At 42.5% G+C, this 23,938-nt stretch overlaps 1 protein-coding gene and 1 pseudogene across 3 annotated transcripts in view; one reads left to right on the top strand and one right to left on the bottom strand.

Annotated features, from left to right (window-relative positions):
- Positions 1 to 1,199: 1,199 nt before the first annotated feature.
- Positions 1,200 to 23,938, top strand: part of ASXL2 (ASXL transcriptional regulator 2) — a 151,204-nt gene continuing 128,465 nt past the window's right edge. The window contains exons 1-2 of one of the 3 annotated variants that reach the window (XM_049096202.1): positions 1,200 to 1,370; positions 3,523 to 3,581. Coding sequence is in view for 1 of the 3 variants with exons in the window: in XM_025454465.3 (XP_025310250.3) it covers positions 21,701 to 21,757 (57 nt within the window). In the remaining 2 variants the exon portion in view is untranslated. Of the gene's footprint in view, positions 1,371 to 3,522; positions 3,582 to 21,340; positions 21,758 to 22,119; positions 22,350 to 23,938 lie in introns of those variants that run through there. The other 2 variants (XM_049096201.1, XM_025454465.3) reach the window with 2 other exon arrangements.
- Positions 16,220 to 16,390, bottom strand: LOC112665159 (U4 spliceosomal RNA; annotated as a pseudogene).

The following is a 23,938-nucleotide window of genomic DNA, read 5'->3' as shown; positions in this document are numbered from 1 at the left end:
CTCTATTTTATTCATAGTTTCCATGGGTTAGAAGTCTAGGCATGGCTTAGGTGGGTCCTCCACCTGAGGTCTCACAAGGCTGTAATCAAAGTATCACATGGACTATGTTCCTTTCTGGATAGAGCCATCTGAGCACTCTTCCAAGGTGAAGTAGTTGTTGATAGAATTCAGTTTCTTGCAGTTGCAGGACAAAGCAAGTGCTCTTGACACGTTGCCCTCTCTCTTCTAGGCAGTTCACCTTTTAGCAGCTTCCTTCTTCAAGGCCAGCAGGAAGATTTCTCAGTGCAGTTGGCTAATATGGTGTCTTTTATAACATAACCTAATTAAGGAAGTGACTATCCAGGCATCCCCAGTGGCCCAGTGGTTTAGTGCTGCCTTCAGCCTGGGGTGTGATCCTGGAGACCCAGGATCAAGTCCCACATCGGGCTTCCTGCATGGAGCCTGCTTCTCCCTCTGCCTGTGTCTCTGCCTCTCTCTCTCTGTGTGTCTGTCATGAATAATAAATAAAATCTTAAAAAAAAAAAAAAAAGGAAGTGACTATCCCATCACCTTTACCATACTCTATTGGCTAGAAACAAGGTATAGATAGGTTCTTGAGAAGAGGCGATTGTACAAGAGTGTGACTCATAGGAGGAGGGGGCTCACCCCAGGCAGAATGCATCTCTTTCACATTCATTCTTGATCTTTTTGTTGCTGTTGTTATAGAAGTTAAGCAATATCCCTATTTTTCTGCCCATCTTTCTTTTTTTTTTTTAAGATTTATTTTTATTTATTTATGATAGACAGAGAGAGAGAGAGAGAGGGGCAGAGAGAGAAGCAGGATCCATGCCGGGAGCCTGACGTGGGACTCAATCCCAGGACTCCAGGATCACGTCCTGGGCCAAAGGCAAGCGCTAACCCGCTGAGCCACCCAGAGATCCCCTGCCCATCTTTCTTGTTCCTAGGTGCACCCTAGTCTATTAGCCATTGCCCCTTGAATCTGGGATGATCTTGTGACTTGCTTTGACCAATAAAATTGGCAGAAGTGATACTGTGCCTGTGACAGAGCCTAGACCTTAAGGTGTCTTGCAGCTTCTGCTTCTGTCCTCTTGAATGCTGAGATCTCTATATAAGGAAGCTGGTATAGCCCAGTAAAGAAGAAAGGCCATGTGGAGGAAGTGTTCCAAGCCAACTGCCAAAGCCAACTGTGAGACATGTAAGTGATGCCAGCTTGGACCTTTCAGCCCAGCTAAGTACAGTTGAATGCAGCTATGTGAGTGAACCCAGCAAAACCAGAAGAGGAACCACTCAGTCTACACACAGAATCCTGAGAAATTACAAATCATTGTCTTAAGCTACTGGTTTTGGGGTAGTTTGTTACACAGTCATAGGTAACTAAAATATATTTCTATTTGAACTCCAGTCAATCACTGTTTGATGGTTGCCCTGGGGCCTTAAAACCCTGGCTTTTCTGGTCTGCCTTGCTCATGAGTCAAGCGTGCTCCAGTGATTAGGGAAAACTCTCAGGCAGGGAGTCCCAGATGTTTGCAGGAAGGAGCTGTCAGCATATACAGGAACACTGAGTATTGGGCGGATATGGTGGAGACCAGTCACATTTCCTACAACCTCAGAAGGTCTTTTTCTCCAACTTGTATGTGGAGTGGGGGTGGGAGGTGGAGATGAGGAGGTTTCTTTGAGGAACCGCAGACATCCAAGTGAATGATACCTCTGGGAGACACCACCACTTAGGAGAAGAGTTTGCAGAACAGAAAGGTGGGACTGTCCCAAACTGAGATTGGGGGCTTCCCTTGTTCTTCTCAACTTCCCTAAGAGCCAGAGTTCTCACAGTCTGCTCTTAGACGGCATGCCTAGAATCCCACATTTTGCCAGCTCTCAGATTTGTCTCCATTGCTTTCTGCTTCCTAGTGGGCAAACCTACTTACTCTGCCTGGCTGGGCTCCTCACTAGCCTCCTATCGAGCTACCATCCTTCTCTACCATCCTTCTCACCTCTCAGTACCTTCCCTGTTTCCCAGCCTCTGGCCTTGAGGTCCCCACTAACTCCATGTCCTGTCCTGTTCAAATATAATTCATCCAGATCAGCTTTTCCAATATCAGGACATCTAAACCTTAAGGAGTTTTATTTTATTTTAAGATTTATTTATTTATTCATGATAGACAGAGAGAGAGAGAGAGAGAGAGAGAGAGGCAGAGACACAGACAGAGGGAGAAGCAGGCTCCATGCCAGGAGCCTGACGTGGGACTCGATCCCGGGACTCCAGGATCGTGCCCTGAGCCAAAGGCAGGTGCCAAACCGCTGAGCCACCCAGGGATCCCCTAAACCTTAGGGAGTTTTAAAAAGGAACTTGTCAAAAAAGATCTCATCAGTGAGATGAAATTACAGAAAAATCTCAGATGTGATTTTCTCCATTTCTGTCATTGCAGGGGAGATTATATTTAAGGTTGTAATAAATGTGATATCCTAGGCTGCAGAGTTGTTCCCAGGTATCAAATGTTGTGAATTAACATTTCAAAACATCTTGGAAAGTTACCAGAAGAAATCTTTCTTTTGTCTGAACATGCAAAAAAATAAAGAGAAGCAAATTTTGTGCCTATACTAACATGAGCTATGTTCCTGTATTTGAAATATAAGGAAGTGGTTCTACAAGAGACTGACGAAAGAAATTTACTTCCAGTTTAGTAAGACCACAAGAGCAGAAATCACAGCATTTTGCATTGGGTTTGCAAAAAAAAAAAAAAAAAAATCAGGTGGGGGTGGGAGGTGGGATCTGGGAGATCCAGATGTGAAAAAAAGAACTCACTTTAGAAGAAAAATTTAGTCTGAAACCAAGGATCAGAATACATAGTGTATTATTTACCAATCCTCTGAATTGCAAATGGCGGCAAAAATAAATGAGTTGGTTTAGTTTCCTTCATCTTAGTATTTTCTTCCTCATAATAGCTAGTGAACTTTTTTGAGCATCTATCATGTGTCAAAAACTTCCATTCACTTGATCTAATCCTCAGAGCAACATCCACTATGCCAACTAGTTCTAGTTGAAATTCATGACCACACTTCTCAAAAGGAGTCTCAATGCTGCCAAGCAACCCTACTACACTTCTCCAGTATGTTCTCTCCCCCATTCTCCCAAACCAGTTATTTCACACATTCCGTCTCTTCTCAAAGCTCTCACATCCTCCTCCACTTCCTCAGTCCTACCTACCTCTCCCCTCTCTCCCCAGACTTCTCTCCACCTCACTCCATTCTAGATCTTTATATTCCATGGATACACCAAACTCTTTCTTCTGCCTCAGGGCTTTTGAAATTCTCTTTCCCTCTAATTGGAATGCTCCACACCCTAATCTTCACAAGGCTAGTTCCTTCTTGTCTTCTGTCTTTCCTCAAATGTCAAATTCTCAGAGAGCCCTTCCTCGTAAATTCAAAGATGCTCCAACTCAGTCACTGTCTTGCACATCAACCTGGTTGATTGTCTTCCAAGTATTTATCAACATCCAATACTGCCTATCTATTTATTTCTCCCAGGTCTTCACTTAAATGAAGCTTCCCTATGTGGTTTTCTGCTATATTTTCAACATCCAAATGTGAGTCTGTCACAAATAGTGACTCAAAAATGAATATTTATTGAGTAAATTATCTGAATGTTTGGCAGCTGAGGAAGCTCAAGATCAAAGATTCTAAATAAATTGCTTATATTCACTTAACTAAATGACAAAGTTGGGACTTGAACCTAAATCTTCTTAGGTCCAGGCTTTATCCCTCATCTACATAAAAATCTCTTGCTCGGATGAACATTTAAAAATGTATTTGGACTGAGGAATATTTGTGAATGTGGACAGCATTTAAGATAACTTCAGAATGAATAGTCAAATTCCTCAGGCAGAAAACCAAGGAGATGCTGAGGACATCTGGCTGGACAAAGCCCATGGTAACTAAGGAGCAGTGCAGCCTGGCTATTCCCAGCTTGTTCCTGGCTGGCTTCCAATTCCTCTGCCTTCCTTCCTGCTTCCTGCATCTTTGAGCCTTTGACCACCTGCAGTACAGCACTGTTTAAGTTGGGCTCTCATTTTCCCTTCATACCCATGAAGTGAGCTAGTTCGTGCCTGTCAGTGGCATTAAGATTCGTGTTTTAGAGAACCTAGAATAAGACAGTTTCTGTGGGGACCTGTCAACTCTAAATCTATGTTTATATATCAGCCTAAATCCTTAGGAAATTGCATTTTTAGTTCTTGCAGAAAATGGGAATCTTGTGTTGACACTTCATTGATCCTCAAAATGATGAATAAAAGGTTAAGGAGAGAAAATGAGGACTCTTTTGGGGCACCTAGCTAGTTCAGTCCATAGAGCATGCAACTCTTGATCTCGGGGTCTTTAGTTGGAGCTCCACATTGGGCATAGAGCTCCGTTAAAAAAAAGAAAAGAAAATGAGGACTCTTTTGGTTGTTATTTTAACTAGCATTTAGGGAAATCTTCACAAGTAGGTTATAGTCTCAAGGAATGCTAGATGTAAGGGGTCATTCATTGGATTTTCTTCAGAAACTAAGATCCAGACAGGTAATGATACTTATAGAGTGTTTATTATATACCTGGCATTATTTTCAGTTTTCTTTTTAAAAATTATTATTATTTTATTTTTATTTTTATAAATATTTTATTTATTCACTCATGAGAGACACAGAGAGAGAGGCAGAGACACAGGCAGAGGGAGAAGCAGGCTCCACGCAGGAGCCCGATGTGGGACTCGATCCTGGGACTCCAAGACCACGCCCTGGGCCAAAGGAGGCGCCAAACCGCGGAGCCACCCAGGGATCCCCTAAATTTTTATTATTTTTAAAAGATTTTATTTATTTATTCATGAGAGACACACACAGAGAGGCAGAAACACAGGCAGAGGGAGAAGCAGGCTCCATGCAGGGAGCCCAATGTGGGACTTGATCCTGGGACTCCAGGATCATGCCCTGAGCTGAAGGCGGACGTTCAACCACTGAGCCACCCACACATCCCTATTTTCAGTTTTCTATGTGTATTTATTTTATCTTTAACACTTTATGAAATAGATACTATCAGTATTACACCCATTTTCCACATGAGGAAACTGAGGCCAAAAAGATTTTGAAAATTTGCCTAAAGTCACAAGCTGTTAGGCGGCAGAGCCAGGATTTCATTCACTCGATCTGACTCTGGAGCAGGGATTCACCTTTTTTTTTTTTTTTTAAATTTTATTTGTTTATTCATGAGAGACACACAGAGAGAGGCAGAGACACAGGCAGAGGGAGAAGCAGGCTCCATGCAGGGAGCCCCACGTGGGACTTGATCCCGGGACCCCAGGATCAGGCCCTGGGCCAATGGTGGCGCTAAACCGCTGAGCCACCCAGGGATCCCCTGGAGCAGAGATTGTTAACTACCCCCTATTTTTGTGTTCATTTGTTTTTACTATGGATTCCTTTGGCGGTTTGTGGAAACCTATAGACTCCTTCTCAGAATCTCTTTAAATGTGTAAATAAAATACATGAGATGACAAAGAACAACATTTATATTGAAATATAATGATTAGAGGGACTCCCAGATGGCTCAGTTGGGCGTCTGCCTTCAGCCCAGGGCGTGATCCCCAGATTCTGGGACCGAGTCCCTCGAGTCCCTCGTTGGGCTCCCTGCATGGAGCCTGCTTCTCCCTCTGCCTGTGTCTCTGCCTCTCTCTGTGTGTCTCTCATGAATAAACAAAATCTTTTTAAAAAAATGAAATATAATGATCAGCTTATTAGAAAAACAAGTATATGTTATAGTGATATATGTGCTGCATTATTAATGCATCAAATAATAAGAGGCAGTGACAGTTCTAATAATACTGAAGTTGTGATAAATGCAAAAATATTTCTAGATATCTCAACTGTAATATAACATGAAAATATCTGTGATTTCTGTTGGTGACAAGGTCATACGTTTAAGGTTAGTGAAAATAAAGTTGTACTTTTGTCTAAGCTAATGGATCCCTCCCTTGGACTGCAAGTTAGGACATAATGCCCTTAGAAGTGTTGCAAAAATCCTCCTGACTGGTCTCTTTGCTTCTAATCTCATTCATTCTCCCGGCCCTGACCACTCTCTTCACTCTCTGTCATTCCTCCTTAGAGACTTGCTGAACACCCTCCCTTACCCTAAGATCCATAGAGTTCATCACCTATTCCTCTATGTCACTTTAGGATCTTGTATATACATTTATGATTGCATGTATAACAATGTATGGTATTTGTTAATAGGTCTTTCTTATTTTAATATGAGCTATTTGGGAGTAGGGACTGTGTCTTGTTTATTCATTCACTTATCTGCTTATTCATTCAATAAAAATGTATTGAGCACTTCCTGTTACAAGGTGCTATTCTGGGCACTGCAAATATAATAAACATGATAGACTCAGGCCCTGTCCTCACTATTTCACAATCTTACACTCATTTCTGGCCCTCAGTATTTGGCTCATGATTGAAATATAATAAATTAACCTGTTTAATTGAACTGAATAGAGTATTTCAAGATCATATTACTAGTTGACAGAAACTTTCTCTAAAAAATGTTTTAAAATATTTTATTTATTTATTTTAGATGGAGGGGCACACAGAAGGGTAGAGGGGGAGGAAGAGGGACAAGCAGACTCTGTGCTAGGCATGGAGCCTGACTTGGGGCTCAATCTCAGTATCCTGAGACCATGACCTAAGCTGAAATCAAGAGTTGGAAGCTCAACCGACTTGAGCCACCCAGGCGCCCCTAAAAAAACATTTCTTGAGAAGTTCCTCAATCTTTTTTTTTTTTTTTTTTTTTTTTTTAGATTTTATTCATTTACGAAAGACAGAGAGGCAGAGACACAGGCAGAGGGAGAAGCAGGCTGATTCGGGGTTCAATCCTGGAGCTCCAGGATCATGCCCTGAGCTGAAGGCAGATGCTCAACCACTGAGCCACCCAGGTGTCCCAATCTTTGTATTCTCATATAAATTGCCAGGTATATAGCAGACATTCAAAACAAAGATTCCTTTCCTTTAGGCTCTTTGTGGCCCTGACACCAAGTAAGCTAAATCTTGCTGCATAGTAGAGAAATGAGAACAGCTGGTCATTCATAAGTTTTGCAGGAGGGAAGAAGAGTTGAGAAGGACTATGTTTGCCCTCTTTTCTGGTCAGGTATAATATATAAGATACCTAGCTGACATTTATGGATAGTTTCCAATGTACCAGGCACTGTTCTAGGCGCTTTACACATATCACCACCTCATTCAGTTCTCAAAATAATCCTCATAGAGAGAACTGAGGCTTAAAGAGGTTAAACGGGTTGTCCAACTTCTGATAGGTAAAAGGTACTCAGGTGGGGCAGTTCCAGCCCAGGCAGTCCTAGCCTAGCACCTCTTCCTCTTTGCAGCCACTGCTATTGACTATGTAGGGTCAGAGGTAAGGACTTTGAATGGGATCCACCTACAGCCTGCCTCCTGGTCATGACCTAACTCAAGGCAAGCACCTTTGAGATGGCAAATTGGTTAAGGCTGAAGTCTGTAGTGAGAGCAGAGCTGGTGAGAGCAGAGCTAACAGCAGCTCTGTTCCCTGGCACAATCATACTACATTGTTTATCTAATATTGCATTTTTATAACAATTGCTCAAACTATTCCGCTCTGGAACTAGTATCAGTTCTACTATCTGTGAAGCTACAGGAAGAAGTCTCTTAAAAAGGAAATTCTCTTTGAACTGCCATTAGACAGAATTGGATAAATTCTACCAAACTGGGGTATTTATTTAAGTTAATTACATTGCATTCTGATTTTTTTTTAAATTTTTTATTTATTTATGATAGTCACAGAGAGAGAGAGAGAGAGAGAGAGGCAGAGACACAGACAGAGGGAGAAGCAGGCTCCATGCACCGGGAGCCCGACGTGGGACTCGATCCCGGGTCTCCAGGATCGCGCCCTGGGTCAAAGGCAGGCGCCAAACCACTGCGCTACCCAGGGATCCCTGCATTCTGATATAATGATATAAATAACACATGTGCATTATTTACCTAATTTACCAAACTGAAATGTAAAATAGAAATACAAGTACCTGAGTATCTTTGGACAGAAGTAATTTAAAAACATATGGATAGAAGTAACTTAAAAAATGAGTTTTTCCTTCTCCAGTCAAAAGATACAGAGTGGCTGAATGGATAAAAAAGCAAAACCCAATTATTCACTGTCTAGAGGAGGCTCACTTCAGCTTTAAGGGCTTAAATAGACTGAAAGTGAAGGGATGGAAAAAGATATTGTATGCAAATGGAAACCAAAAGAAAGCAGAGGTAAGCTATACTTATATCACCCAAAGCAGACTTTAAGCCAAAGCCTGTAACAAGAGACAAAGAAAGTCATTATGTAATGGTAAAGGGAACAATTCATTGAGAGGCTGTAACATTTGTAAATATTTACACACTCAACATGGAAACACCTAAATATATAAAACAAATATTAACAAATTTGAATGGAGAAATATGCAGCAATACAATAGTAGGGAACTTCAATATCCCACTTGCAACAATGGATAGATCATCCAGACAGAAAATCAATTAAGGAACATTGGACTTAAAAGACACACTAGACCAGATGAACTTAACAGACATTTAAAGAACATTTCATCCAACAACAGTAGAATACACATTCTTCTCAAAAGCACATGGAACATTCTCCAGGATAGATCATATGTTGGTTAAAAAAATGACTTTTCATCAATTTAATAGCTTGAAATCTTATCAAACTTCTTCTCTGAACACAGTGGTATGAAACTAGATAGCAATTACAAGGAGAAAACTGGAAGATTTGCAAGTAGGCAGAAACTAAACAATATGCCCCTCAACAATCAATGGGTCAAAGAAATCAAAAGAGAAAGAAAAAGAACTAAAATGGAAATGTAATATATCAAAATTTAGGGAATGCAGCAAAAGCAGTTTTAATAGGGAAGTCTATAGCAATTAACTCCTACATTAAAAAAGGGGTGGGGGCAGCCCTGGGTGGCTTAGCGGTTTAGCACCTGCTTTCAGCCCAGGGCATGATCCTGGAGTCCTGGGATGGAGTCCCATGTTGGGCTCCCTGCATGGAGCCTGCTTCTCCCTCTGCCTGTGTCTGCCTCTCTCTCTCTCTGTGTCTCTCATGAGTAAATAAATAAAAATCTTAAAAAAAAAAGAAAGGGGTGGGACACCTGGGTGGCTCAGCAGTTGAGCCTCTGCCTTTGGCTCAGGGCATGATCCCTGGATCCGGGATCAAGTTCCATATCAGGCTCCCTGGATGGAGCCTGCTTCTCCCTCTGCCTATATCTCTGCTTCTCTCTGTGTGTGTCTCTCATGAATAAATAAATAAAATCTTAAAGAAAAAAAAAAAAAGGAGTGCCTGGGTGGCTCAGTTGGTTAAGCATCTGCCTTCAGCTCAGGACAGGATCCCAGAGTCCTGGCCTAGGGCTCCTGCTTCTCCCTCTTCCTCTCCCCTTCCACTCCCCCACTTCCTGCTCTCATTCTCTCTTCCTCATATAAATAAATACAATCTTAAAAAAACAAAAGCTCTCCAATAGATAACCTAATTTTATACCTCGATGAACTAGAAAAAATAAAGAATGAAGCCCAAGTTAGTAGAAAGAACAAAATAACAAAGATCAGAGCAGAAATAAATGAAACAGATTCTAAAAGACAATAGAAAAGGGATGCCTGTGTGGCCCAGTGGTTGAGCTTCTGCTTTAGGCTCTGGGCGTGATCCCAGGATCCTGGGATTGAGCATGGTATCAAGCTCCCTACTCAGTGGGTAGCCTGTTTCTCTCTCTCCCTCTGCTGCTTCCCTTCCTTGTGCTCTCTCTCTTTCTCTCTCTCTCTCTCTCTCTCTGTGTCGAATAAGTAAATAAAATCTTTAAAAAAGAGAGAGAGGACTCAAAGTTACAAATGAAAGAGGAGACATTACAACTACCAAATACAGAAATTCAAAGGGTCATAAGAGATTACTATGAACAAGTATATGCCAACAAATTGGAAAACCTAGAAGAAATTTTCTAGAAACACACAAACTTCCAAAATTGAATCATGAAGAAATAGAAATCTGAACAGAATGATTACTAGCAAGGAGATTGAATCAGTAATCAAAAAACTCCCAGCATGGGATCCCTGGGTGGCGCAGCGGTTTGGCGCCTGCCTTTGGCCCAGGGTGCGATCCTGGAGACCCGGGATCGAATCCCACATCGGGCTCCCGGTGCATGGAGCCTGCTTCTCCCTCTGCCTGTGTCTCTGCCTCTCTCTCTCTCTCTCTCTCTGTGACTATCATAAATAAATAAAAAAATTAAAAAAAAAAAAAAAAAAAAAAAAAAAACTCCCAGCAAAGAGAAGTCCTGGACTAGGTGGGTTCACTGATAAATTCTACCAAACATTGGAAGAATTAGCACCAATTCTTTGCAAGCTCTCAAATAGAAAAAGAGGAACCACTTTCAAACTCATTTTATGAGGCCAGTATTACCCTGATACCAAGCCAGACAAGGATATTACAAGAAAAGAAAATTACATGTCAACGTCCCTCATGAACATGGATGCAAAAATCCTTAACAAAAAAATGAGCAAACCATAGAACAATGGAACCAGGAGCTAGTTGTTTGAAAAGCTCAATAAAACTGATAAACTTCTAACTAGAGTCATAAAAAAAGGGAGAAAGAGGACTCAAAAAAATGAGCAAACCAAATCCATAGTACATTAAAAGGGTCATACACCATGATTAATTGAGATTTATTCCAGGAATGTTTTCATATCTTCAAATCAATGTGATATACCACATTAACAAAATGAAAAATAAAAATCATATGATCATCTCAATAGATGCAAAAAAGCATTTGACAAAATTCAACATTTTTTCATAATAAAAACTCTTAACAAACTAGGTGTACAGAGAACACACCTCAACATAATAAAGATCATATTTGTTGGGGTGGCTCAGCGGTTGAGCATCTGCCTTCAGCTCAGGGCATGATCCTGGAGTTCCGGGATCGAGTCCCACATTGGGCTCCCTGCATGGAGCCTAATTCTCCCTCTGCCTGTGTCTCTGCCTCTCTCTGTGTATCGCTCATGAATGAATGAATGAATAAATAAATAAATAAATAAATAAATAAATAAATAAATAAAATAAATCTGTTAAAAAAAAAAGATCATATTTGTCAAGCCCACAGCTAACATTATACTCCATAGTGAAAAGCTGAAACATTTTCTTCTAAGATCAGGAATAAGGGCAGTCCTAGTGGCTCAGCGGTTTAGGACTGCCTTTATCCCAGGGCCTGATTCTGGAGATCCGGGATCAAGTCCCACGTCCGGCTCCCTGCATGGAGCCTGCTTCTCCCTCTGCCTGTGTCTCTGCCTCTCTCTCTTTCTCTCTCTGTGTGTCTCTCATGAATAAATAAATAAAACCTTAAAAAAAAAATCAGGAATAAGACAAAGAGGCCCACTTTTTTTTTTAATTTACTTTTTTAAAAAACGTAATCTTTACACCCAATATGGGGCTCAGACTCATGACTCTGGATCAAGAATTTCATGTTCTGGGATCCCTGGGTGGCTCAGCGGTTTAATGCCTGCCTTCAGCCCAGGGCGTGATCCTGCAGTCCAGGAATCGAGTCCTGAATCGGGCTACCTGCATGGAGCCTGCTTTTCCCTCTGCCCGTGTCTCTGCCTCTCTCTCTGTGTCTCTCATAAATAAATAAATAAAATCTTAAAAAAAAAAAAAAAGAATTTCATGTTCTACTGAGCCAGCCAGATGCCCCAAGAATGCCCACTCTTGCCACTTTTATTCAACACAGTACTGGAAGTCTTAGGTAGAGCAATTAGGAAGAAGAAGAAATAATAGGTAACCAAATTGGAAGGGAAGAAGTAAAATTGTCTCTATTTGCAGATGATATTACATGTGGAAAACCCTAAAGATCCCACCAGAAAAACTGATAGAATAAACAATTTAGTAAAGTTATAGCATACAAAACCAATATATAAAAATCAGTTGTGTTTCCACACAATAACAATAATCTATCTGAAAAGGAAATTAAGAAAACAATACCACTTGTAATAGCATCAAAAAGAATAAAATACTTAGGGATAAATCTAACCAAGGAGGTGAAAGATCTGAACACTGAAAACTATGACATTGATGAAAGAGATTCCAGACACAAATAAATAGGGGCAGCTCGGGTGGCTCGGCAGTTTAGTGCTGCCTTCAGCCCAGGGTGTGGTCCTGGAGACACGGGATTGAGTCCCAAGTCAGGCTCCCTGCATGGAGCTTGCTTCTTCCTCTGCCTGTGTCTCTGCCTCTCTGTCTCTGTGTCTCGTGTGAATAAATAAATAAAATCTTAAAAAAAAAAAAGACACAAATAAATGAGAACGTACTCTCTGCTCATGGGTTGGAAAGATTGATATTTGTTAATATTTCCATACTAGGGCAGCCTGGGTGGCTCACTAGGATTCGCACCTGCCTTTGGCCCATGGTGTGAACCTGGAGACCCAGGATCAAGTCCCATGTCGGGCTCCCTGCATGGAGCCTACTTCTCCCTCTGTCTGTGTCTCTGCCTCTCTCTCTCTCTCTCTGTGTGTGTGTCTCTCATGAATGAATAAGTAAAATCTTGAAAAAAAAAAAAAAGAAACTATCCACTGGAAAGTTAAAAAAAATATTCCATACTACTCCAAGCTATCTAGACTGAATACAATCTCTATCAAAATTGCAATGGCATTTTCCACAAAAATATGAAAAACCATTCTAAATTTTTTAAAAAAGATTTTATTTATTCATGAGAGACAGAGAGAGAGAGAGAGAGAGAAAGTGAGAGAGAGGCAGAGACACAGGCAGAGGGAGAAGCAGGCTCCATGCAGGGAGCCCTATATGGGACTTGATCCCAGGTCTCCAGGATCACACCCTGGGTGGAAGGCAGAGGCTCAACTGCTGAGCCAGTCAGGCGTCCCCCATTCTAAAATATGTATGAAATCACAAAAGGCCCTAAATAGACAAAATCTTGAGAAAGAAGAACAAAACTGGAAGCATCACACTTCCTTTTCTTTTTTTTTTTTTATGAATTTATTTATTCATAAGAGACACACAGAGAGGCAGAGATATAGGCAGAGGGAGAAGCAGGCTCCCTGTAGGGAACCTGATGCGAGACTCGATCCCAGCACCCCAGGATCATGCCCTGAACTAAAGACAGACACTCAACCACTGAGCCACCCATGTGTCCTGAAGCATCACACTTCCTGATTTCAAGTTATATTACATAGTTATAGTAATCAAAATAGTATGGTATTGAAATATAAGACATGTAGATCAATGGAACCTTATAGAGAGCCCAGACAAACACCCACACATATATGATCAACTAATTTATGACAAAGGAGCCAAGAATACATGCTGGGGAAAGGATAGCTTCTTCAATAGACGATGCTGGGAAAACTGGATAGGAAATGATCCTGGTATCAGACAGACTTGTCTCTACAATGAGCCGTTACCAGATGAGCAAGTTAAAGATTATGTGAACTAGGGGTTCAATGTCCAGCATTCTGTTCAATATATAATAACATCATTGTCTACTTTGAAGGAACAATCAGAAATACAGGCCATGTGGGTAGAGAGGTTGGGATAGTAGGGATTCATAGCTGTAATTGTGAAAACCTGAGGGATTGGCCTTAAGAATTGCCAGTCTTGAGTTCTTGCTTATGTGAGCAAGGGGGAAGCCAGAATGACTCCTCCCTCATCCCATCCCGTGGAAAGCCAAAAATACTAATTTCTCGACCAATGATGATTTCCTACAGATGTACAAAAACTAGTGTCATTTTTAAAAAATGATTTTATTTATTTATTCGTGAGAGACACAGAGAGAAAGAGAGGCAGAGACACAGGCAGAAGGAGAAGCAGGCTCCATGCAGGGAGCCTGACGTGGGACTCCATCCCGGTGCCCCAGGATCATGCCCTGGACTGAAGGCGGTGCTAAACCGCTGAGCCACCGGGACTGCCCCTGTCATCTTTCTTAACAACAATAAGATTTCCAGTAACAACTTCATGAGAAAGTTGATTCTTTACAAAATTGCTCTAGCAATATTTCTGCCAATGCTTGCCTCAGAAAATATCATCTCTACCCTGGATGGGCCTGGCATGTGGCCTCTGGCCATCACAATAGAAGCTATGTTCCAACACAGGTGCTCTCAGCAGATACTATCCATTTGGACCCTGGTCTGATCAATAAGGAGATGCATCTATTGCATCTATATATCTATTTATGAATCTATTATCTGTATCTATTATTTCTCTTTATCTTTTTGTATATATCTACTTAAACATATGTAAGGAGGCAAAGTATTTCTATCTATCTATCTATCCATTATATATATATATTTTTTAAAGATTTATTTATTATGAGAGAGAGAGAGTGAGTCCAAGTGGAAGGAGGGATGAAAAGAGAGGAGAGAGAGAATTTCAAACAGACCCCTTACTGAGCTCAGGGTCCAATATGGGGCTCTATCCCATGACCCTGAGATCATGACTTGAGCTGAAACCAAGAGTCAGATGCTTTTTTTAAAAAAAATATTTTATTTATTCATGAGACACACAAAGAGACAGAAAGAGAGGCAGAGACACAGGCAGAAGGAGAAGCAGGCTCCATGCAGGGAGCCCGATGTAGGACTCAATTCTGGGTCTCCAGGATCATACCCTGGGCTGAAGGCAGTGCTAAACCGCTGAGCTACCCAGGCTGCCCAAGACTCAGATGCTTAACTGACTGACCTACCCAGGCGCCCAAGCTTTTATTTTTAAATAATCTCTACACTTAATGTTCAAACTTAAAACCGTGAGAACAAAAGTCAAATCCTCTACCAACTGAACCAGTCAGGTGCCCCAACACTGGTTAACTTTTTGAAATAATTTTTTAAAAACGATTTTATTTATTTATTTGTGAGACAGAAAGCACAAGCAGGAGGAGGGGCAAAGGGAGAAGCAGGCTCCCCACTGAGCAGAGAGCTCCATCCCAGGACACCTGGATCACGACTGGAGCCAAAGGCAGATGCCCAACCAATAAAACCATCCAGGTGTCCCTAAAATAATTTTTCAATCGTGATAAAATATACACAAGATTTATCATTTTAATCATTTTTTTCATTATACTCATTAAAAAAAAGATTTTATTTTTTTGAGAGAGAGAATGAGAGAACAAATAGGGGGAAAGGGAGACTCAGGCTCTCCACTGAGGAGGGAGCCCAATATGAGGCTTGATCCCATGACCCTGAGATCATGACCTGAGCCAAAGTCAGACACTTAACCAACTGAGCCACCCAGGCACACCATTTTAATCGTTTTTTAAAAAAGATTTTATTTATTTACTCATGAGAGACACAGAGAGAAAGAGGCAGAGACACAGGCAGAGGGAGAAGCAGGCTCCATGCAGGGAGCCTGATGTGGGACTCGATCCTGAGTTTCCAGGATCATACCATGGGCCAAAGGCAGCACTAAACCGCTGGGCCACTGGGGCCACCCATTTTTAATCATTTTTAAGAAAGGAATGATAGGGATGCCTGGGTGGCTCAGCGGTTAAAGTGTCTCCCTTTGGTCCACGGCATGATCCAGGACTCCCAGAATCGAGTCCCGCGTCAGGCTCCCTGCATGGAGCCTGCTTCTCCCTCAGCCTGTGTCTCTGCCTCTCTCTCTCTCTGTGTCTCTCATAAATAAATAAATAAAAATTAAAAAAAAAAAAGGAGTTACAATTCAGTGGCATTAAGTACATTAATATTGTTATATAACTATCTCCAGTATCCATCTCCAGAACTTTTTCATCATCCCAAACTGAAACTCTGTAACCCATTAAACAATAATTCCCCATTCTGCCCTACCCCTAGTCCCTGGTAATTTTTTTTAAAATATTTTATTTATTTATTCATGACACAGGGAGGGAGGCAGAGACACAGGCAGAAGGAGAAGTAGGCTCCATGCAGGAAGCCCCATGTGGGACTCAGTCCTGGGACTCCGGGATCATGCCTGGAGTCAGAGGCAGGCACTTAACCACTGAGCCACCCAGGGGTGCTGCCCCTGGTAATTTTTAAAAAAGATTTACTAAAAAAAAAAAAAAAAAAAAAAAAAGATTTACTTATTTATTTTGGGAGGATAGGGGCAGAGGGAAAGAGAAGCTTGAGCAAACTCTGAGCTGAGTACAGAGCTCCACATGGGGCTTGATCTCATAATCCCAGGATCATGACCTAAGGCAAAACCAAGAGTTGATTGCCAACTGTGCCACCTAGGTGCTACCCAGGTGCCCCCAACACCTGTTTATTTTTATAGAAGTATGTTTAATCAGGATTCTTTTAGCAATAATTGCGCCTTGGATAAACCTCATTGGCTACGATATTGCCCACTGCGCAAAGCTTTTAATCAGGATTCTTTTTTTTTTTTTTATTTTTTTTTCAATTTTTATTTATTTATGATAGTCACAGAGAGAGAGAGAGAGAGAGAGGCAGAGACATAGGCAGAGGGAGAAGCAGGCTCCATGCACCGGGAGCCCGATGTGGGATTCGATCCCGGGTCTCCAGGATCGCGCCCTGGGCCAAAGGCAGGCGCCAAACCGCTGCACCACCCAGGGATCCCTTAATCAGGATTCTTAAATGAACTTTTATTTATTTATTTATTTTTAATTTTTTGAACTTTTATTTGTTAATCATAATTTGGGTTTCACTGATACTCTTGAAGTAGATATTGTTTTTATATGTTTGTTGTCTAATTGAATTTCCTCTTTTGTGAATTGTCTGCTTATATTTTGTCCATTTTCCTTTAGGGTTATACTGTGATGTTTTAGTAGGGGTATTAGTGTACTTTCTCCCATGGGATAAAACCAATTTAATTCAATAAATTTCACATTGCTTCCCATGTGGCAGCATAGCAACATTAAGAAGAAAAGAAGGAGTAAAATCCTTCTTTGTCATTCTCAAACTGTTAGCTCTCACTAATCATAATTAATTTTTAAAAAGATTTATTTACTTGGGAGAGAGAGAGAGAGAGAGAGAGCGACTGAGAGAAAGAGAGCGCAAGTGGTGGGAGGGGCAGAGGTAAAGGGAGAAGCAGGCTCTCTTCTGAGCAGGGAGCCTGATGTGGGGCTTTGAACCCAGCACCCTGGGATTATGAGCTGAGCCAAAGGCAGACATGTAACTGAATGAGCCACTCAGGCACTTAATTTTTTTTATTAAAAAGACACAAAGTTGGGGCACACTGTTGCAGAGTGGGGTTCCTAGGAAGTAGGCTATGAAATGGAGGTTAGCATGCAGGAAGTTTATTGGAGAGTGTCCTCATGATCAACACCTTTTGGAAACCAAAGGAAGCATGACTGGACAGAGGGAGAAGTTGGGCTCTGATACAGTTTCAACAAAAGCTTCAGCCAACTCCCTATGGAGTTCCAAAGCTGGGTCAGCACTTCAGAATTGTCCTGAGTTGGGAGGAAGTGGCCAGTCCTTTATACTCCAATATAGACTAGTCATTGAAGGTTAAGATTCCCTGAGAAGTGATCAGGGACAAAATGACTCTTTTCTTTTAGTTTTCTCAGAAAACGTCCCAAAACTGGAAGAATAAGTTCTTCCGTCCTGAAAGGTGATATGGGAAGTGAATCAGTGTCTTCTACAGTCCACTTTTTGCATCCCTTGGAATCACTTATTTGTGTAAGTGCTGGGTGCAGGTCTTCCAGGTTCTGGTGGGCCTCTCTTCCTGAAGGAAACTTATAAGGAGAGGAGACTGTGATGATATGCAGCTTCCACCACTGAAGCTGATCTCGAGGCCCCAAATATACTCATTGTCTTGTGGTTGAGGTGGTTTACCTGATGTTATGACCCAGGTCCTTATGCCTGAGGGGTCTTAGGCCCTGGTACCAATGCCCTTTATAGACCATGGCTGATGTACTTTTCCATTTACAAAATTGGGTAAGAAAACACCAAGGTGGGACGCCGGGGTGGCTCAGTGGTTGAATGTTTGCCTTTGGCTCAGGTCATGATTCTAGGGTCCTGGGATCCAGTTCCACATCAGGCTCCGTGCGGGAAGCCTGCTTCTCCCTCTGCCTGTGTCTCTTCTCTGCCTCTCTCTCTGTGTGTGTGTGTCTCTTATGAATAAATAAGTAAAATATTAAAAAAAAAAGGCATCAAGGGATACCCGGGTGGATCACTTGGGTGCCAAACATGGTCCTTCCATCCCCTAATATGTAACAGAATCCCAAGCTCCTAATGATAAGGGTTAATTACTCCTGCCAAGATGGTGACTACTCTTGGGCACCTGCCTGGCTCAGTAAGTCGAGCATGTCACTATTGATCTCAAGGTTGTAAGTTCGAGCCCCACATTGGGTGTGGAGATTACTTAAAAATAAATTTTTTTTCAATAAAATCTTGAAAAAAAAGAAAAGATGACTTCTTTTCATGTTCGCTGGTCTCTTGACACAAGGCATCTGAAATGCCCAAACAGCAATCGTAGCTTGAAGTTCAGTGGGACTCCTGCTGTGCCTCTGGGTGCATTCCCCTTAGAAACCAGGATTTATTTATTATTTATTTATTTATTTATTTAGATTTTATTTATTTATAAGACACACACAGAGAGGGGAAGACACAGGCAGAGGGAGAAGCAGGCTCCATGCAGGGAGCCTGACATGGGACTCGATCCCTGGTCTCTAGGATCACATCTTGGGCTGAAGGCAGTGCTAAACCACTGAGGCTACCGGGGCTGCCCCAGAAACCAGGATTTCTAAGCTCACAGAACCAGTTGAGCTGCTGGGATGCACAGAGCATGGTCATTTCTACCACTACCCCTTCATTTCCAGACCCATCTATTCTACCTACTGGGGATAAAGCACCATACATTGGTAACTGATTTAGAATGTATGAATAATAAAAAAAAATGTATGAATATGATCTTCAGGGTGGTGTCTCATCTCCTTATCCTTACAAAGTATGGTCTCTGAGCTGGTGTTTCAGTGTGTCTTTGATGAGCCATCACAGGGGATCCCTGGGTGGCGCAGCGGTTTGGCGCCTGCCTTTGGCCCAGGGCGTGATCGAGTCCCACGTTGGGCTCCCGGTGCATGGAGCCTGCTTCTCCCTCTGCCTGTGTCTCTGCCTCTCTCTCTTTGTGTGACTATCATAAAAAAAAAAAAAAAAAAAAAAGGATGAGCCATCACATTGCTTAAAATCTAGGGACAGAGTGTGACTTCTTGAAATGACTATAGACCTAGGTGCTTTTCTTTTCTTCTCCTTCTCTCCTCCTCCTCCTCCTTCTTCTCTTCTTTTTTTTTAAAGTAGGCTCCATGCCCAGCATGGAACCCAACACAAGGCTTGAATTCATGACCCTGAGATCAAGACCTGAGATTGTGTTCAGTGCTTAACCAACTGAAACATCTAGGCCCCCCAAATATTTTATTTTTAAGTAATCTCTACATCCAAGGTGGGGCTCAAACTAATGACCACAAAAGTCGCATGTTCTGCTGCTCTACTGAGTCAGCCAGGCATCCCTAGACCTGGGCTTTAGAGGGAGATGGTACATATGTTGCTTCAGTGCTATGGATAGTACTATGAGTTACTGAAAGGATTTGTGAAAATATACCCATGTCAATTGCTCTTATGCAGCTGTTTGATCAATGACTGAAGGAGAAATATAATGAAGTATCCAGATGGCCTCTCAAACTCCCTATTAATACTTTTTTTGTGTAATAGCCCTTTTGAAAAATTGAGGAAAAGCTATAAATCCTCTTTAATTTTTAAAAAAATTAAAGTAGGCTCCACGACAATGCGGGGCTGGAACTCGTTATACCCAGACATCAAGAATCACATACTCCACCGACTGAGCCAGCCAGGAGCGTCCTGAATCCTTTTCTCAAAAATGCATAATTATACACAAAATACTGTTCATAATTTTAGGGGTCCATGAAATTCTGAAACCAAACCCTGGACTCCAAGTTAAATATTGCTCTCTCCTGTTTTTACTCCCAAGAGGCAGCTTAACTCTCAGTCCTATTTTAGAATACAGTATGGGGCTAAGTTTACTAAACTAGATCTCAAGTAACTTCTTGAAGCAGATTATTTTGGAGAACAGGAGGGGTTACTATATTTTTTTACTTTTTAAAAAAATATTTTATTTATTTATTCATGAGAGACAGAGAGAGAGGCAGAGGAGGGAGAAGCAGGCTCCATGCACCGGGAGCCCGACGTGGGATTCGATCCCGGGTCTCCAGGATCACGCCCTGGACCAAAGGCAGGTGCCAAACCGCTAAGCCACTCAGGGATCCACATTTTTTTTTTTACTTTTCAAAGTATAAAAACACGACAGAAGATGCCACATTCTGGATCAAGAAGCTGTGATGGACACTACCAACAATAATTTTTTTTTTAAAAGATTTTATTTTTTATTTTAGAGAGAGAGATAGCAAGAGAGACGAGGAACAGGGAGGAGATGAAGTAGGCTCCCCACTGAGCAGGGAACCTGACCTGGGGCTGGATCCCTGGATGTTGGGATCACGTCCTGAGCTGTCCCTTAACCTGAGCTACCCGGGCGCCCCTGATTTCTGACCACAGACGTAGCTGAATCTTCAGCAAATATTTACTGGATGCCTCACCAAGATAAGACAGACACCATTTGGGTCCTTTATGAGCCTCTCCACTTGAAAAAGCTTAGTGCCCTTTATTTATTTTTTTAATAATAAATTTATTTTTTATTGGTGTTCAATTTGCCAACATACAGAATAACACCCAGTGCTCATCCCGTCAAGTGCCCCCCTCAGTGCCCGCCACCCAGTCACCCCCCCTCCTCCCCCCTAGTGGCCTTTAATGAAAAAAAAAAAAAAAGGTTGGGGGGGAATCATCTAAGTTTGAGAGGCATCGTGGGGGCTCAAAACAGGGCTCTGGGCTGGCGATCTGATTCCCGGTTTCCCCACGTCGTGGACTGTGTCCTTGGCGAGTCACTTGTCTCTCATCTATGGAAATCGGTTAACCTGCATATAAGAACTGCTGCAAATCGTCAAAGATGACCTTTGTAAAACTGAGCACGGAGAAACGAAAAAACACAAGTACGACGCGTACTGATAAAGCGACAGCCAGGAGGGCCGCACCTTGAGCTCTTGCACGGCTCAATCCCCACCGCGGCGCCCAGCACGAGGTCAGGCGCCGCTCAATAAGCCTTCCGGGAGGGACCCACTTCCGCTTCCGCAGGCCGATTTTCGCTGGAGGCGTGAGCGCAGGACGCCCGACGCACGGCAGCGTCGGACCTCCCCCGCCCCCCGCCGCGCATGCTCCGAAGGCTAGGCGGAGAGCGGAAGGGCGGGGGAGTGACGAGACGCCGCGGACCGCCGGCTCGTTCGTCCCGCAGCCCCGCGCGGGAGGCGGGGGCGCGCGCACGTTCGCGCGGCTGGCTGCGTACAGTAGTGACGGCCGCGCGGGAGCGGTCACGTGACCATAGCGGCTGCCTGTACAGTAAGGACCCAATATGGCAGCGGCGGTAGCAGTGGCAACGGCAGCAGGAGGACCGGCCGCCCCATAGACCCCCGCCCCCCCCCTCCCGCGCACCACCCCCGCCGCTTCCTCTGCTTGGGTGCTCCTCCGGCCTGACTTCCCCTTTCTCCCACCTTTCCCGGCACCGCGGGAAAAGCATCGCAGGGCAGAGCAGGCAGGGAGGGCGGCCGGAGCCCGGACACGGGAGCCTCCCAGTCAGTTCAAGACCCGACATGAGGGAAAAGGGCCGTAGGAAGAAGGGCAGGACCTGGGCGGAGGCCGCCAAGACGGTAAGGGGGAGGGAGCGAAGGGGAAGCCCGGGAGAATTTCGTTCCCTCGCCGCCTGCCGGTCGCAGGGGAAGGGAGGTCATTGGCCCAGCGACCCGGCTGAAGGGGGCACAAAACCGCGCGGAGAGGGCGGCGGTTAGTGTCGGGGTGGTGATCCCGGTGGGCATGGAGGCGCCCAGCGGAAGACGGTCGCCGCGGGGCTGTGGCTTCTCCCCGCGTCTGCGACGAGTCCCCTTGGTGTTTTGAAGCTGGCCGTTCGGGGTCATGTCGCTCTCACCTCCACTCTGTGGTAGCTCCCGCCCCGGCATGGGGAAGTCTGTTGTGCTTGCACAGTAACCGGTTCTTCTCCCTTGTGCGGCTGAAGAGCCCCCCATTGGATGCAGATAGGAGAAGGCTTGTGCGTGCACTCAGCCCCGGAAAGAAGAGAGGAGCGCTGGATCTTGGTAGAATTTACCCGCTATAGCAGACATGCCGCCTGACCCCGGGTCCCCTGCTCGTCTGGGCTCCCGGATCCAACGCGAGGTCACGAGGCTCTTGTTTTTGTTTTGCTGTTGAAGCTGAAAGTGCAGGAGGTGTTTAGAAACGAAGTAACAGGTGGGACTTGTAGAATTTTTTTTTTTTTTTTCTGTTTCCGTAGAGATCTACTCTGAACAAGGCAGCAATGCATGGTGGGACGTGTAGTTTACCCGGCCTTGACTTTTTTTTTTTTTTTTTTCCGTAGCTAGTGATGGGTTCACGAAGTTGTAATTAGCGGGTAAAACCTTCCTCCTCCCCGGCCCCCGCCTTAATTTTTTTATAACGAAGTTTAGAGGTGGGTTTTACGTGGTCCTTGAGACTTCCAATGTGTTGCATGAAAAAAATGAAGAGCGTGTACGTATGTAGAAATGAAACATTAGGAGATGCAGGAGAAAAGTAATAGGACATAAAACCGCATTTTCGTGTTGGAAAGTGAGAAAGTGTGGAGACGTTATCTTTAATGGTGAATCATGTCAGTAATACTTGTATAATGTGGAGAACCTTTCTAAATGAACCTTTATTATAAGATGTACGGCTTATTTTTTTTTTAATGAGTTTTTTTCTGATTATGAAAGTAATAAATGTTAACTGTGGGAAAATTTGGAGAATTATAGGAGCGTATAAAGAAGAAAATAAGAAATCACGCATCTCACCTCTCAGTTTTATCTGTTAAAATGTTTTGTTATATTACCACTTAGTCTTTTTTATTTCCCCACATTTGGATCCTGTGTTTATTCAATCTTGTGCATTTTTGTAAACCTTGTGCATTTGTTTTGTAAATTTGTTGTGATAGGGGATTGATGAGTCTTAAGCTTGTATTTCTGTTTTAGTTGGAAATGTGAAAAAGTTAGTGAATAAATAAAAGCACATTTTATTTATTGAGTGTTTTCACTTAACAACAATCTAATCTCTCTTCATAATTGTGACTGTGCTGATAGTTTCCTTCTAAAAGACTAAACTCTAGAAATAATTTTTTTGGTTTTGAGGAAATTGCTCCTTCACAGAAGGCTGTTACACTTTCTTCTACTTGATGAATACCTCAAGACTTTTGCTTTTTATTAAAAAAATGACAAATTTTATAGTTAGGCAGACCACAATCCCAATTATGTTAATTACGTCTCTACAATCTTGAGTACTTTTGAATTGTGATCTCTTTGAATAAAATTCTCTAATTATTAGGCGATTGTGACAAGTAGGTAAAATTTGCATCTGGTGTTTAGATTTTCCTATAATAGATTAACATATTTGTTCATTTATAATAAACATTTCCTGCCTAGCTAGCTATGTGAAAAATAGTATCTAGAAGAGGGAGAGGCTAGTTTAATAAGAAGAGGACTGAGTTCTTGAAAGGATCAGTATATTAGTGGGTTGGTATTTTTATTTGGTTCTTGCAAATGTAAGGCCTCAATCTAAGTAAAAATGAATTTTAGGATTGTGACACTAAAACTTTTTTTTTTCTAGTAGCCAAAATGTAGAAAACATCCTGCTCTTTTTGGTTTGTTTTATCATCTATATAAAGTGAAGATTTAAACTAAACCTCTGTATTCAAAAGATTTCTATTTGTAGGAAGAACTATTTAGAAGTAAATGTAGAGGGACTAGATACAAGTAAATCTTTAATATTTCAGAATAATGAGATCAGAAAATCAGAAAATTAATATTAATTAA

This window comes from Canis lupus, chromosome 17 (assembly GCF_003254725.2).
Source record: "Canis lupus dingo isolate Sandy chromosome 17, ASM325472v2, whole genome shotgun sequence".
NCBI lineage: Eukaryota > Metazoa > Chordata > Mammalia > Carnivora > Canidae > Canis > Canis lupus.
The sequence above is the reverse complement of the archived record's forward strand: the minus strand, read 5'-3'. Positions and strand labels throughout refer to the sequence as shown.